This window comes from Alligator mississippiensis, chromosome 2 (assembly GCF_030867095.1).
Source record: "Alligator mississippiensis isolate rAllMis1 chromosome 2, rAllMis1, whole genome shotgun sequence".
In the NCBI taxonomy this organism is placed as follows: domain Eukaryota; kingdom Metazoa; phylum Chordata; order Crocodylia; family Alligatoridae; genus Alligator; species Alligator mississippiensis.
Window position 1 is genome coordinate 181,586,751 of NC_081825.1, and position 15,210 is coordinate 181,601,960.

The window sequence follows — 15,210 nt, forward strand, 5'->3', positions numbered from 1 at the left end:
GGAGAGAGAGAGCCACATTAGTCTGAAATCAGGAAGAATGCAAGGTAGATTTACATCTTACGAGCTAACTAAATCAGAAATGCATAATTAGCTTTCATAAGCAGCAGCTTGCTTCACATCAGCTGCTGAGATGGGACCCCAGGAAGCAGAGCTTCTAAACAGAAAGCCAAGTAGAATACAAAGGAGAAAGAAGGGGACACAGCTGGAAGACCACCTTGCCTCTCCCAGCCGTGCCTGGTCCCGTCTCCTTTGTATTCTAATCTCTGGTTTCTGTTTAGAAGCTCTGCTTCCTGCAGTCCCTTCACAGCAGCTGATGAAGTAAGCTGCTGCTTACAAACGATTATGCATCTCTGATTTAGTCTAAGGTGCAAAGCTACCCTGCCTTCTCCCTTTAAAAAACCCTCATGCTCAGTTTTAAGGAATGTAAAGCATTCAGTTTATCACCTCTTCAAGCTCCTTTGTTTCCAAGTACACACATAGGAATCTTGCAAGAGGACTTCAAGGTGCATGATGGGAAAGAATACTGTGTCATATATTAAACAATTGTATATTATTAATTATTACTATACCGTCTCACATATCACAAAGTCCTTTACAACTTTCATAGGTTCTTTGAAGAACTTATTTTAACTCTAATATGAAGCCACATTTATGGCCTGATATACTTGCTAGGTATTGACCCTAAATTGCAACTTTTTCATAAGAGAAAGGGAATTCAGAAGCACTCCTGGATCATCATTTTCAGCACATGAAAAAAGATAGAAGCATCAAATAGTGCAGGACCTGTATCTTTTCTCAAAAGCCAGAACTCAGACAGCACCTGAGTACTTCATTTCTACTCATGGTATTTTCCACATCACAATGAATTCCCAGCCTTTCTTATTTTGCCAATTCAGCAGCCAGATCTTTGGTGAACTTTACAGACAAACTTTCAGAGCATGTAGAAGCTCCAAACTCTACGCCATTGCCCTGGTGTAATTTTACTCTAAGAGTAATGCCACTGTGAGGCTATTCATATATGCAGACAAAGATTTTGGTAGGAGCAGTAGGAGAGGAAGGGGCTTGAAGGAATCAAGATGTAAAAAATAATTTGGTAGGTATATGGAATGACTTTGGCAATCTATCAGAATATTCAGAAACTACTTTAAAAAGGAACTGGTTTAAAAACTTGTCAAGTTAAGAGTTTCTTGCAATCATGGATATATGCACGTAACATGAAAAAAAAAACAAACAAATCAATGGATCACATAACTAATACACCAGCATTAGGCCAACCCTGTGATATTTAGTGGATCAATCTTCACTTCCTGTATTCCAAATCAAGGAATACAGGACTTTGCCATTGTTATGCAAAACAACACCAGCTGTATAGAAGATGGTTACTGTAGGCGTTACAGGGGGTTTGGTGGATTACAAAGACACATGTGCCTTCATTAAGATTTTATGCTGCTGAGCTGCGGAGTGCTAAAACAGACTAACGAGGCAGTCTACGAAGATAGCTAGAAACATCTATCAAGAGTCAAATAAGCAAGTTTTGTATGAAGCTGCTCCAATCTAGATATCCCTGGCAGAAAAAAAAAGAGAGAGAGATCCCTTATAAAAGACTAGCACTGCCACAGACTACAACATCACCAAAGGCTCAGATAGCCACCGTCCTTCTATGCAAATATTATTCGTTGTACTGAAAAAATTATAACACTGTAAACCGCCAATGAAAGACATTTATCCAAGACAGACTTCTACTTTGAACGTAACTTTTGATGGTGGTTTTGAAAACTGCAGTTTACACTTCACCGAGCATCACACAGCATCTCTCTGAGTTGCTGGGTCAGGAGGCGAGCCTAACAACTGCTTGTTTCTTTGCTGACTTACCATTTTGTTTTCTTTAACAAATGTGACCCTTATATCTTACAAGAAATTACAGGGTTAGTTTTGTGCCTGAAGCTAATGGCAGCAGCATAACTGAGGGGAGGCAACCGGAGCAGCTTACCTAGGTACTGCCTTTGTGGAAGAGTGCAAAAATAGCTGTGACCTCAGTAGCAACTAATGGCCCCACTGTTAATCGGCACTGTGGCAGCCAGCGTTACCCTGGACATCATACAACTGCCCCCAACACTGAGATGCCCAGCTACGCCTCTGCCTGATGGGTGACTTTCACTCAGGGCAGGTCACTGGACCTGCTTTCTACATTTATACTGAATAATTAGTTTGGTGTTCTTTCACCTTTCAAACAGAAAAGAGAGGTAGATTAAGCCATCGGTGCAGACCTTAAGGAGCCTAAGTCCAGTCCCCAAAGAAGTACCAAAACTCCACCAGCAGCTCCTTTGATAACAGGAGAACACTCGGAGACCATCACTCCAAACAACTTTCATCCTCCCCTATGTTCATTGTGAATTAATTCTGTATAAGTTGCTTCAACCGTCTGCTGCAAGGGCAGAAGAAAGAATTCTACCATTGTATGCAGCACTGTAACTACATGCAGGTTTTTCTATGTAGGTTTTGTACAAAAATGTACAACCCTGATTTGGTTACTTCCCAATAAATTCTTCAGACCTGGCAAGTGAAAGATGCCACGTGCCACATGTGCAAAATACATGAATTCAATGGGGTTTTATCTTAGTTTCACAAATTTCTTGAACAAAGACCCAGAGTAAATCTAAGAATTCTTCCTGCCTAGTACATGTTGCTCTTGAATTAATATTTCATGAACAGCTCCACAGAACTGTACCTGATGCAGCTCATTACAGAGTTAATATTAACATTATGTATCCTCCTTAAAAGTATAGTATCTTATCTAATCTAGATAATGCTCATTGTCAATTAATTCTGTATAAGTTGCTTCAACCATCTGCTGCAAGGGCAGAAGAAAGAATTCTACCATTGTATGCAGCACCGTAACTACATGCAACAATAAAGATTCCTACCTCAGAGAGCTCACAACATGAAGATACAAATGGTACAATTAAATCCAAAGCAGTATTTATATTTTCTATTCTTGTTGCCAGCATTTCAACACAAATTTTGATCTCTCCATTGAAAAGTAAGTTGATCACTAGGATCTGCACTGATAATGGGTTTGCCCTTATGTTAATGTGATGGGAGCCTGCTGCATGATCAGAAAATTTCACTACAATTTCAGATAGGACTGTTAAATAAAGATTTTGTATACAACAATTTAAGCCTTTAACTCTACAGCAGCGGTGTCCAAGATATGAACCATGGGCTGGACCTGGCTACAGTGCCCTCTCATCTGACCCCTGTTCCTGATCTGACACACACACCACCAGATTAGTCCCACACACAGGGCCTGACACTTGGACTGCACATGGTACCCACTCTGGGATCCACATCTTACATGGTGCCCACTCTGGAAAGTGCAGCACATACAGTATTATACTCCCCTTCCCACTTTGGGACTGCACTGTTTGTGCCCCGGACCTGTGGGAGGGAGGCAGGTGCCATGTGCAATGTGGATTCTGGATAGGCTAGAGCGGGCACCATGTGCAGTGTGGGTCCTGGACCAGCTGCTGCATGTTGTGTGGATTCTGAACTGGAAGAAGTAGGTGCCGCATGCAGTACACATTTCGGGACCTGCACTGCACTTGTCCCATCTGGTCTGGGATCTGTGCCACATGTGGTGCCCCTATCCCATGCATCAGGGGAACACACTGGGGGGCAGTATGTGGGCCCAATCTGGCTCATGGACTGGCCCAGTGCTGAATGAGTTTGACACCTCTGCTCTACAGGAACCAGCATTGGTGTTTTCCCTTAAACCTTTTTTCTATGCCAGGAGCAAGTACTCAGCTCTCATTTATTAACATGAAAATGGGACTGTGGTTGCATCCTCCCTTATACACTAAGATACTTTTGTAGAACACAAGTTTTTGTGAACCCAAGTTCTCTTTATCAGGGAACTTGGGTTCCCAAAGCTTGTGCTCTACATATGTATCTTAGTTGCCTATAAAGGTGCATAACTATCCGGCCTTCTGACTGACTTCAGACTAACACAGCTAACTACCTCCCTCAGCATCCTCTCTGCCATGTGTTTTAGGACACAATTCCCAGCACTGGGCTTGTTCCTTATGGCTGTTGTTTCAAGCTGCCTATGTATTTAGGCCTCAAACCGATAGTTTACTCTCAAAGTATTCTGCATCCATAAGTCCCAGAAACAAATTTTGTCCAATAAAATGTAAGGGAGGAAAGAGCCCTGGAACCTGTGCAACTTCTCCAGGGAAGATACACTACTAGGGAATCTCTACACTAAACTGATTACTGTTCCTTTCAGTCTCTGACTTCTCTCTTCTGCATCATCTTTTAATTGAAATGGAAGCTCTACTTCTTCTGTAGGACCTACACATTGTGAAAGGTAGCAAGGCAGATCTAACAGAGCTTGAATTTCTTAGTCCTGAATCTCTCATTCCCTTTTCATTGGACAGTTTGCTTTCATATAAGCCCTCTCCCTAAAGAAGCCACTAATCTACCTCTACTTATCTACATCTACATAAAAGTTTCTTTAGCTAATTTTGCCACTGCCTTTTCAGTCCATAGCACACTCCAACTTCCCCTTGTACGTTTTTAAATTAGTCTGTGGTCCTGTCGATTTCCTGTGTTAATTAAAATCTCAGTCTTTGCATTTCTTTTTTCAAGGAAAGCAACTCCTTCTATGCACTTCTGCTTTACTAATACTGGGGAAACTTTGGCAGCTTCTCCACACAATAGCACCCTTACTATCCTCCTGTCTTCAATTTCAAATACTCCAGAATATCCTTTGAAATTTGTGCGACCTCAAACTATCTCTTTATGTTCTGTAATACAGTACTATTTAATATCCAGTGCTATTGCTCCTTGGTCTTGTTAGAAACCATATAATTAGGTTGTTGACCTAATAATTAGACAATTGACATCAGTGTTGTATCATAGGTACCTATGCAAAATGTACAAAAGCAAGAAGATGGAGACTTGCATACAGACACTGGCCATTTGAATTAAATACTTATTCTCACTCCTGAACTCTCTTCTCTCTAACTGAACTCTGATGATAGCTCTCACAAACCTTTCACAAAGTCTTTCCTCCACACATTGGTTTCTATCCATCTTTAGGACTGGGACCCATTTTCCAAATGGGCCTAGGAAATATAAAACTACAGCAGGATAATAGCTCCATCTAGTACCAGAAAGATGCCCCATGGGATTTTTTTTTTTTTTTAAACTACTTTGGTCTCACTCCTGGACTTCTGCTCTGACCTGCCATGTTTCCCAAGCCAGTCTATTCACAGCAGGCCATGATGAAGTGGTCATACTTCTGGATGGGGACCATGCTGGACAGACAAATATAGTTTCACATATAACCTTACCAGAATTAAAGCCTTAGTCTGGTCCATCTATCTGTCTGTAATGCTTTATTCGCAATCTGATTGGTTGTCTTGGAGTGCCACCATGACAGCGTCAATGTTGGGGGTGGAGCTGGCTTTGCCCTGCCACACCAGCTCTGCTCCTTGGAGGTGGCAGCATGGGGTGCTGACAGCATAGCACCAGCACAGGGTGGACCGGCAGCAGGGCGGGGACACACAGGGCCGCACCAGGAGTGGCGGGGGGGGGGGGGGGGGGGGCGGCCACAGGGCTGGACACGGGGGGTGGTGGAACACATGGGGTCAGAGGCGAAGCAGCAGCACCACAGGGCACTGGGTGGCAGCACTCCATCTCTGCCCCCCCTCCCCCCCCCCCCCCCAGTCATTCACGGTGGGCAATTTGCTATCTTGTGTATAAGCCACCCACCATCTTACAGCTGCACCCAGCTTCACTCCAGATGGGCTTAACTTACACTTTTTCTTATTAACCTAGCAGATGCTGGCCTTCACATTCATCCATTTCCTAATTAAGCTAAGCAGTACTGGAATAATGTGCAGAGATTCAGAACTATTCTGCTCTTCCCAGCCTGAGTTTTGCAGCATAGTGCACATGCCACCCTGCATGGCACGTACTCTAACTGTAGCCTGACAAGACTGATGGGCGGGCATAATCTGGGGCGAAAGCAGAGGAAGGCAAAAGTGGCACAATTATATTCCCACACTCATAGGTCATCCCTTGTTTTAAAGCAACAAAAAGGAAAAGTGATGTTATATCTGTGACAGTCCAGGAAAATTTGTGAGGAAAGGATTTCTGTGGATGATACCTTTTATTGGACCAACTGCATGGTTGGGATAGACTTAGACAAGCTTTCAAATGCAGTCCAAATGCAGACACCAGCTCTCAGATACTTTGCCTGTCCTAATTTTCTTTTCTATGGGAATGCAATGAAAGTCATTTCATTTTCTATTGTATACAATATCCCTGCTTTTGGGTTTTTCAATATGATGCCTGCCAGGGCAATCCTAAGGGCCACTGTAACTCTTTATTAAGCAATTCATTCATAGTTGTTCCACAAGCAACAAAAAAACAAACGAACAAGAAGTTAAAAAATAATATGGTGAGTCAAACTGATCTCCAGCTCTACAAACTGTCCTTGCTGCATGGCTGGATATCAGTTGACTCACACACGAACTTGCAATGTAAATATTTTCCAAAAGCAGCAGCCTTGCATTGCAAAGTACTAGGGCTATGCAAAGCTTTGGCAGCCGTTTTGTTTAGGAGGCGTTTCGGCCTGTTTTGGTGCCTGAAACACCGAATCCAAATTGGAACAGGAGACTGAGAAAAAGCTCCAAAACAAAACGAAAGCATCCAAAACATTTTGGAAAATTTCAGAGTTTCCGAGCCAGGCTTGCAGGGAAACAGAAACTAGGAAAGGGCCGGGGGGTGGGAAGAACTGCTCTGATATTGACATTAATAGCTGGTCAGTGTCTGCAATCTGTCCCCGAGGTCCCTTCCAATCCCAGTGCTCTAGGGAAGGGATGGAGAAACAACATATAAGGCTCTGTGTGTGCACTCCTCTCTGCCATTTCTCAGCTGTGTCTGTGTTTGCAGCACAAGCAGCAGCAGAGAACAGCATCTGGAAGCTTGCAGCTTGGTAGGCCCTTCCTACCAAGTTGTAGCCAATCCTTTCCCACTTACCCTTGCCTACTCTCCCTATTATTATCTCTTTCAACTCTTTCCTCCCCCAAAATCCTGTTATTTGTTCTTGTTACCCCTCCCCCCTCCCCCCCAACAAAAAGAAAGTTGTGCTTTCCCTGGCAATGTCTCATCACTGTGCAGGAAAGCACTACACTATACATACACAGACACACATTTTCCAGCACACCAAACACGAAGCATGCTAGAAAGGCAGGTGCCAGGTCTTCTGGCAGGAGAGAGAGCTCTGAGTTGTCCCCCACAACTTAGATGCACCCTCTTTTCTACCAGGCATGAGGCTTCTGCTGCTAGTTGCAGCAAGGAGGTGGGAGCAGTGTCTGCACCTGCACTATCTCCACTAACATCAGTTATAATGACTACGAGCTCCAGCATGAGAGTCTCCTCCACCCCAATTTCAGTTCCCAGCCTGAGCCTTCCACTGCCAGAGGAGGAGCTGGGTCTGGAAGCAGACAAGCTGAGTGCCATTGCCAGGGAAGTTCTGAGGAAGGAGGAAAAATCTAAGTTTGTGCTCCACTCTTCAAAGTTCCCCTACAGCCAGGTCTCCTTCTCCGGAAGGCACCTTGGAGGAGATTGCGGTTGTGGAGGCAAGTGGCTCAGCTGAGTCAGCTCCTCCTGTTGTTGTGCCTCTGCCTGCTGAGGAGGGGGATACAGCAGGATCCCCACCTGCACCCCAGAAGGGAGGGGGTAGTGTAGTGTGGGATCATTTTGAGGTGGCAGATGATCCCACATATGCTATCTCCCTGCACTGCCGAAGCCAGCTGGGGCAAAGACAAGAAACACTTCAGCACCATGGGGATGCTGATACATCTCAAGAGGCACCACCCCCTTGCCCTTGCTCCTCCTCAGCCTGGCACCAGTGGGAGCACGCCCAAAGGGAAATCCCCCTCTCGCTCCAAAGCCCCCATCCCCCAGAAGCAGAGGCAGGCCACCCTGGAATAGTGGAGAAAGGCGGACAGAAAGTGGGGCGCATTCCAAAGGGAAGCGAGTTCACCCAGAGCATTGGGGAGATGCTTGCTCTGGATGGCCAGCCCTTTTCCTTAGTTGAGTGGCCAGGGTTCAAGTGGCTCATCATACTGCATGCCCACATGCACCACCCTCAGCTGGACAGTGATGCCCTTTGTGGAAGAAATCAAACTTCACGTTGTGCTTGGATTAGAATTAGCAGAGCCATCTAGGTTTATTTAAAGCTATACAAGTGATCACAGGGAGAGTTCTCAAAGGAACTCTGACCTCTACAAGTTTACAAGCGTATTTATACTTTAGACAGCGAGAAAAGATGCAGGGTTCAGACAGAGCAACCTTGAGAGAAACAGAAAGATGTTGATTATTCGTTTGTCACACGTAAGCAGTTTACTTATTTAGAAAAAAACACTGTGTTTTGGGAACAGTTATCAGCTTCCGGTTCAGAGGAGAGGAGGAGGTTAAAATCTGTGCACAGAGCTTAATATATCAAGACAAAACAAGGCATGAAGGTTTTTTCTTATCTTAGAACATTTTAAAACACATAGCATCAGCATCTTTTTCTCTTCTCTTTCTCTCTCTTTGTCTCTCCTCTTAGTCAAGTAAGAGGCCTGGTTAAACTTATTTCCACACCTTCTTGTATGAGGCACGCAGGAAGTGTTTGAGGGAGGAGCTGCGCTAGGCAGGTCCGCAGGTGGCCTTGCATTTCACCTTGGACATCTGGAGCAGCCGGGATGGAGATCGTGCCTACCTCTCCCTCACAGGACACTGGTGCAACCAGTCAGGCCGTCGGTAGGCTCTCCTTCAAGCGGAGGTAATGGATGAGTCCCATATGGCAGCAGAGATCATGAGGGACATTAACCGCATGGTGCAGGGGTGGCTCATTGGGCAGGGCAAGCTCACCTGCAGGTTCATGGTCGCTGACAACGGGGCCAATATGGTCATGGTGGTCCACGATGCCAACTTTGTTAGCATCTGCTGTGTGGTACACAAGTTGCACCTTTAGTCAGGGATGCCTTGGAGAGGAACAGGGCTGCCAGTGAGGGTGCCGTCACTACCAGCCAGCTCATTTCAAAATGCAGGAAAGTGGCAGGCTACTTCCATTGGAGCATCCAGGGGAGCAAGATGTTGTGGGACCAACAGGCAGAGCTGAGCATCCGGCAGCACAAAATCATGAAGGATGTGGAGACTCGGTGTAACTCCACATACCTGATATTCAAAAGGCTGGTGGAGCAACAGAAGGCCATCCATGAGATGGCCTTGCTTGGAGAGATTGGGATCAGTGGCCCCCTTAACAAAGCAGAGTAGGATACCATCTCCCAGATCTTGGTAGTCCTCAAGCCATTGCTCGAGGCCACCAAGAGCCTCAGAACTGACGATGCCCTCCTTAGCCAGGTGATTCCCATAGTGAGGGAGCTTCAGAACCAAATGGAGAAGTTCCAGGGGATTGATGTTCCTGGCTGGGGCCAGCCGATGTTAACACAGTGCAGGCACTGGTGAAGCAGCTGAAGGAGGGCATCAAGAAATGGCTGGATCCATTGCAGTCCACTATGGTCCACATGCTGGTGTGCATGTATGACCAGAGGGTGAAGGGGAGCGTCTGCGGCAGCAAAACCCTGTATCATTGGATGGAGGTGCTGGTGAAGAGAGTCAGGGAGGCAGAAGGACAGAGGCAGGGGAACAGGGAAGATGGGGATCCACTTTCCCATGCCAGCACTCCATCCACCAGCCAGTCTCCTCCACCACAGGCGCTGCCAATGTGGGCTACATGCATGGCTTCCATGGTGGGATTCAGAGGCTCCAGACCCCAGCATCGGGCAGGTAGTGCCAAAGCCTCAGTGGCTTCCTATCTCACCGAGGACACGGAGCCACTGCTCTGCGACCCCTTGGTCTATTGGGAAAACTGCAGCCACATGTGGCAGAATCTCACCATGATTGCCCAGGAACACCTGTCCTGTCCACCGACCAGTGTTCCAAGTGAGAGGGTGTTCAGCATTGCTGAGGATGTTGTGACACCCCACTACACCTCTTTGGATCCTGGTTTGGTGGAGCAGCTGGTGTTCCTGAAGGTGAACCTCCCACTGCTGGGGGTTCCCCAAGCTCCACGGTCAGACAGAGTGAGTACCACCCTCTTCACTCTGTCCACACACATTTCCTTTTTTTATTTGGTTTGGTTTCACAACCATTTAATGCCCTGCTCTCTAAGCTGGAGGTGGCACTTACTGTATCACCAGCCAGCAGGGGAAGAACATCTTTTGCCAGGACGAACTTGGAGATATGAGCAGGGGCTAAGGGGAAGGAAGAGGCCCCAGGTCCTGGGCATGACCTAATACTGCATTCTGCCAGGGTTGGGAGGTCTGGTGGGACTGCTGGTGGCATGGCAACCCCCAGGAAATGCCAGGGTCACAAACCTCCCTGGTGAAAGGCAGGTAGGAGGCACCTAAAAACCTCCAGCCACCACATGCATGCACAGTCCTGGCTAGGGAAAGTCCAGACCTGTAAGATCTTTGAGACGCCTGAGGCTTGCTGGTTGCAGTGGAGTTGTGAGGCTCCAGGTGAGCTTAGCTGCCTGGAATGCCACCTGCGAGGCAGGGGCCACAGTGTGGGAGAGGTACGGAGCTGCGGAACGGATGTCACCCCTAGACATCAGGAGCCTTAATGAGCAGCTCTTGCCTAAGTAACATCTGAATCAGTTTTCCATCAAGGCATGGCAGGCGAAAGAGGGGTGGGCGGTTGGCCCAAGATCTAACCACCACTGGGAAGGCCCCCTGTTACAGGCTACCATCCCTGCTGCATTCATCCCACTCTGCCTTAACACACACAAGGCAGACAAGGTTCTTTGGGTCAATCTGATATCTTTTAGTAGACCAACTGAATAGTTGAAGAAATATATCTCAGTAAGCTTTCAAGTTTAAAAACCCTTTGTCAAGCTGAGGAAGCATATGCAGTTGGTGTGTGCTCTTCCTGGATGAAAGGAATAGTAAAGAAACCAAAGGCTGGGATGTAGGCAAGAAAGCCAGTCAGTGAAAATGTAAACTGAGGCATCAGGGGGATGAGAGACAGGCTGGGTGGGGCAGGGGGTATAGCAGGTAAAAGTAGAGAGGTACCTGGGGAGCCAGATGTCAGGCAGGTTATAGTGTGTCATAAATCCAATGTCTACATTGAGTCCATGAGTTTCTGTATCTAGGAGGTTGATGAAGTGAAGTTCATAGGCTTGTCTGTGAAAAGTGGCTTGTAAATTCAAACAAGCTCTTAGGAGCTACCATCCCTGCTGTTTTCATCTGAATCAGCCAAAAAATTACAAAGTTATAGGTATTTTAGCGATTCCCCATTATAGTCTATGGCCGAATCTCCGAATTGGTGTAAAAATTCCGAAACAGATTCAGCCAAATCGAATCGGGACAGTGATCTGAGACGCCGAATTGAATCACTGTCCCTCCAAAACGGCCGAATCCAAATTGGAACACAGCCATTTCACACAGCCCTACAAAGTACACCTAAACAAACAGCCCTCAATATGGCTTGTGCAGCCCTATCCTACCTGTTTGATTCTCTCAAAGAAACCCAAGCCCCACCATACTCTTTGGCTGAGAGGGCCTACTGCTTCAAGGTGATAGCATGTGTCCAGACACATATTCTTACTTCTGAAGAGATGATGGTGGTCTTTTCCAAAGGAGTTGGAGCCACACAGCTTCAGCATATACTTCCATCCATACTGGCAAGGGACTAGCATGCAACAAAGACCTGGAGGCAGAAGCACTGTGAAGACTGTGTGATGCAGTCGACAAACCACTGGACTGGAATGCAGGGTCCTGGTTACTTTCCCTAGATCTGTGACCTTGGGGAATCTCCTCTCTTGTACTCATTTCCTCTCATCTCTTCCTAGCCTTCACCAAACCACCCTATTCTATCTCGTCTAAACTAAGTTCTTTGGGACATGAACCTTTCTAGCCAGGTGCTGCAACCACCTAAATTGATGGTAGCAACTCATCCTCTTGCTGCCATTGCCCTCACCCCTGTTCTTCATTGCAGACTGACTTAATAAATCCAATCTTCTTGGAAAGTATTATCACATTCTGCCTAGTTCACTTGCCAGTACTTATGTAATTATCTGAAAATCACTATTTAAGCCAGACTTTTGTTTACTAAAGCATAGCATGCAAGAATTCCTGTTTCCACTAATGGAGATTACATACCTACTGTCTACATGCATTAAAAACATGTCACATCCCAAATAAGAGTTTGATTAACTTACCAGACAGGTTAGCTGTAGGAATAAAAATGTGCAAAAATTAACTGCTTTACAGGAAGGCAAACTGAAAAAGCAAAACAATGATACTGATTGAGTCTTTTACTTGGTACCTATGAGCAACTAATGTTTTTTTTCCATTTCTGGCTCTGCATATGGGTGTCATTCCTTGCCACATTGTATTTAAGTTGAAACATATGGTCAGCAAAAAAACCTTGAGAAAAATACCTCAGACACGTAGATACTGGAATAAAAGGTGTTATTTCTTCTTATAAAGCCAAAAATCCTAATAAAATAACTGCCATGCTGCAGCCATGTAAGTTGAATACATATTTACCCATGTGCTGGATCCAAAGCTATTGCTCTGGGCTGGTCCAGGTCTTGCCAGAAGAGAACTTTCCTTGATGTACCGTTGAGATTAGCTACCTCTATCCTATTGGTTTCTGAGTCTGTCCAGTACAGTTTTCTCCCAATCCAATCACATGCCAGGCCATCCGGGGAAACCAGACCAGAAATAATAACGTTCTGCACCACATTTCCAGTTTGGTTAATGTAGGTTTGCTTGATGGCTTCTTCACTCACATCTGTCCAGAAGACAATGCCTTGTGAGTACTGAAAGTCAACTGCAGCAGCATCCTCTAAGCCACTGACTACAATTGTAGACTCCAGCTTTGTTCTTCCAGCATCCACCAGTCTAACATCCCGACGGTTGGCAAAAAGCAGAAGTGGAGAGGCTATGGGGAAAAAAAAGAAATCATATTACTGCTATTGAACATCTGCAAATTTTCAAATAGCAACTATGAAAGAGGATGGCATCTTTTCTCTGGGCAGTAGGATAGATGGTTAATGGAAGAAACAGTTAATGTTTCACACCATAGTTAAAACAACCAATATCCACAATCCCATGAATGTACTTCAGCAGATGAGAACAATGAGTACAAGATGAGACTGTTTGGGGGAAAAGCAACAGCTCAATTTTTTTTCTATCATAAAGCTGCCCAAAACTAGTCTACATTATCTTGTGCCTTTACCCTCCATATAGTGGGCTGAAAAAAAAAGCATTTCAAAAAAAGTAAGCATTTCAAAAAAAGAGGCCTTGCTATGGCCACGTTTAGTGTTTCCTACCTTGGTTTGGGCAAAATTACTATTTTAAACAAACCTTAGCTGTGCTCTTATAGTTTCCAAATTTTATTGGCTACATTCTAAACCACAACCATGAACATGTTGGGATGCCTACACCTCTGTCAATCATGACAGTTGGGATTTGGAACATGCCAAGGTTCAGAGTGGCTCAGAAGGCATGCGGCTTAGCTGAATGGAAGCAGCAACACCACAATGACACTGAGCTCAGAATATTCACTGCTAACATATGGAGAGATGAAGAAACTATTCATAAAACTTTGAATCCCTGTGTGTGCACGCTATAAATGCCCAGGACTGGGAACCACTGTACTAGACAACCTGAGAATCCCCTTCAGCATATCCACGAGCTTCACTGATTGTGATCTAAGTCAGCAGTTGGCAACTTTTTGGAGCCACGATTTGGAACATCTTAGCTCAGGTCTGTGGTGGGATGGTGTTCCAATTCAGTCACTGCTGCCATGACTTTTCCCTTCCACTGCTTCTCCCCTCCCCCTGGCTGCAACATGGGCACAGCTCCCAGTTGTTCAGCTGCAGCAAAGCACATTGTGGCCAATGCACTGGCTGAAGCCCCCTGGCTCCTCAGACTAAATTTGGTCTGCAGGCCGTATGTTGCCAAAGCCTGGTCTACGCCACAGGGACTCAGATAATCAGAGAGCATCTCATTTCTACTTTTGACTTTAACACATGGTATTTGTGACTTTCCCAAGGAGTATCATGCCCTGGCATTCCCCATTTGGAAATCAGGGATAACTACTGACTTCAAATGGCAGTTGTATTACTCAACTTGCTAACGACTGTGAAAGCAACAAACAATTCACCTCTTAATTTCCTACAATGTAAAATTCCATCTCTTCTTTCATCCACAGCTTTGAGGGTCCCCCTCAAATCCTCTTAAGATACTGCTGCATCAAAGTAACACTTCTCCAACAAAAGCACAATAACTGTAACTTATTATTTGTATTGCCATAGCTCTTGGAAACCCTGCAAGGGTAGGAACCCACTACGATAGGACAGAAAAGGTCCCTAAGAATTTAGCTGTATGCAGGAAAATCTTGTTAATTTGAAACAGAGAACCAAAAAATAGCAACTCTGAAATAAAAAGATTTGAAATAAATGTACCCATGGTGATTTGCATATAGGAAAATTACTACTGTATGTATAGACTTGATTTTGCAGAAGATCATGCAGGCATTTAATGGAATGTTAACAGAAAAATCGTGTTCTATCATCACTGTTTTATGTGTTATTCTTTTGTAAACTACTTTAAGCTTTAGCATAAGCACTCAATAAACACACTCTTGAAAAATGTTTCTATATGTGTTTATACATAGTCCGAGCTATATATTAGCTCAAAACTAAAAGACTTGCAATTTAGAATGTGCTTCATAAGGCTGGGCCCCAGCAGAGTCAACAGCATTTCAAGTCATGGTGACCACACAGCACAGCCATGGCAGTATGTGTGTGTACTCCAGATACCCCCCACAAAGGATCCACATGCTAATCAGTCCCCAACTCATGACTGGAACCTGGTGTTCTTGTCACAAGTCCTGGGATCCTCCAAAAGTGAATATACAGATGGGGGTGCCTGGTGCAGGGCAAGGCTGCATCAATCATATGCAACAGGCCAAGAGAGGGGTGACAAAGCCTCTCATTTATACAGATGTTTGCTGGACATTTAAGGCTAATACAAATTTAAAAAAGGAATCATTAGAAATGAGAAAGAAAAGGCACTGCCCACCTGTGGGAGTGAAGAAGTTGAAATACTGTTAATGTAGTGGTTCACCATGACTTGA

General features: G+C 45.1%; 1 protein-coding gene across 3 annotated transcripts in view; it reads right to left on the reverse strand.

Annotated features, from left to right (window-relative positions):
• The window catches only part of LRP5 (LDL receptor related protein 5), a 271,539-nt gene that overhangs the window by 198,744 nt on the left and 57,585 nt on the right, over nucleotides 1-15,210 (reverse strand). For all 3 annotated transcript variants that reach the window (XM_019485201.2, XM_014604244.3, XM_019485200.2), the window contains exon 2: nucleotides 12,612-13,008. In XM_019485201.2, coding sequence (XP_019340746.1) covers nucleotides 12,612-13,008 — 397 coding nt within the window. The remainder of the gene's footprint in view (nucleotides 1-12,611; nucleotides 13,009-15,210) is intronic.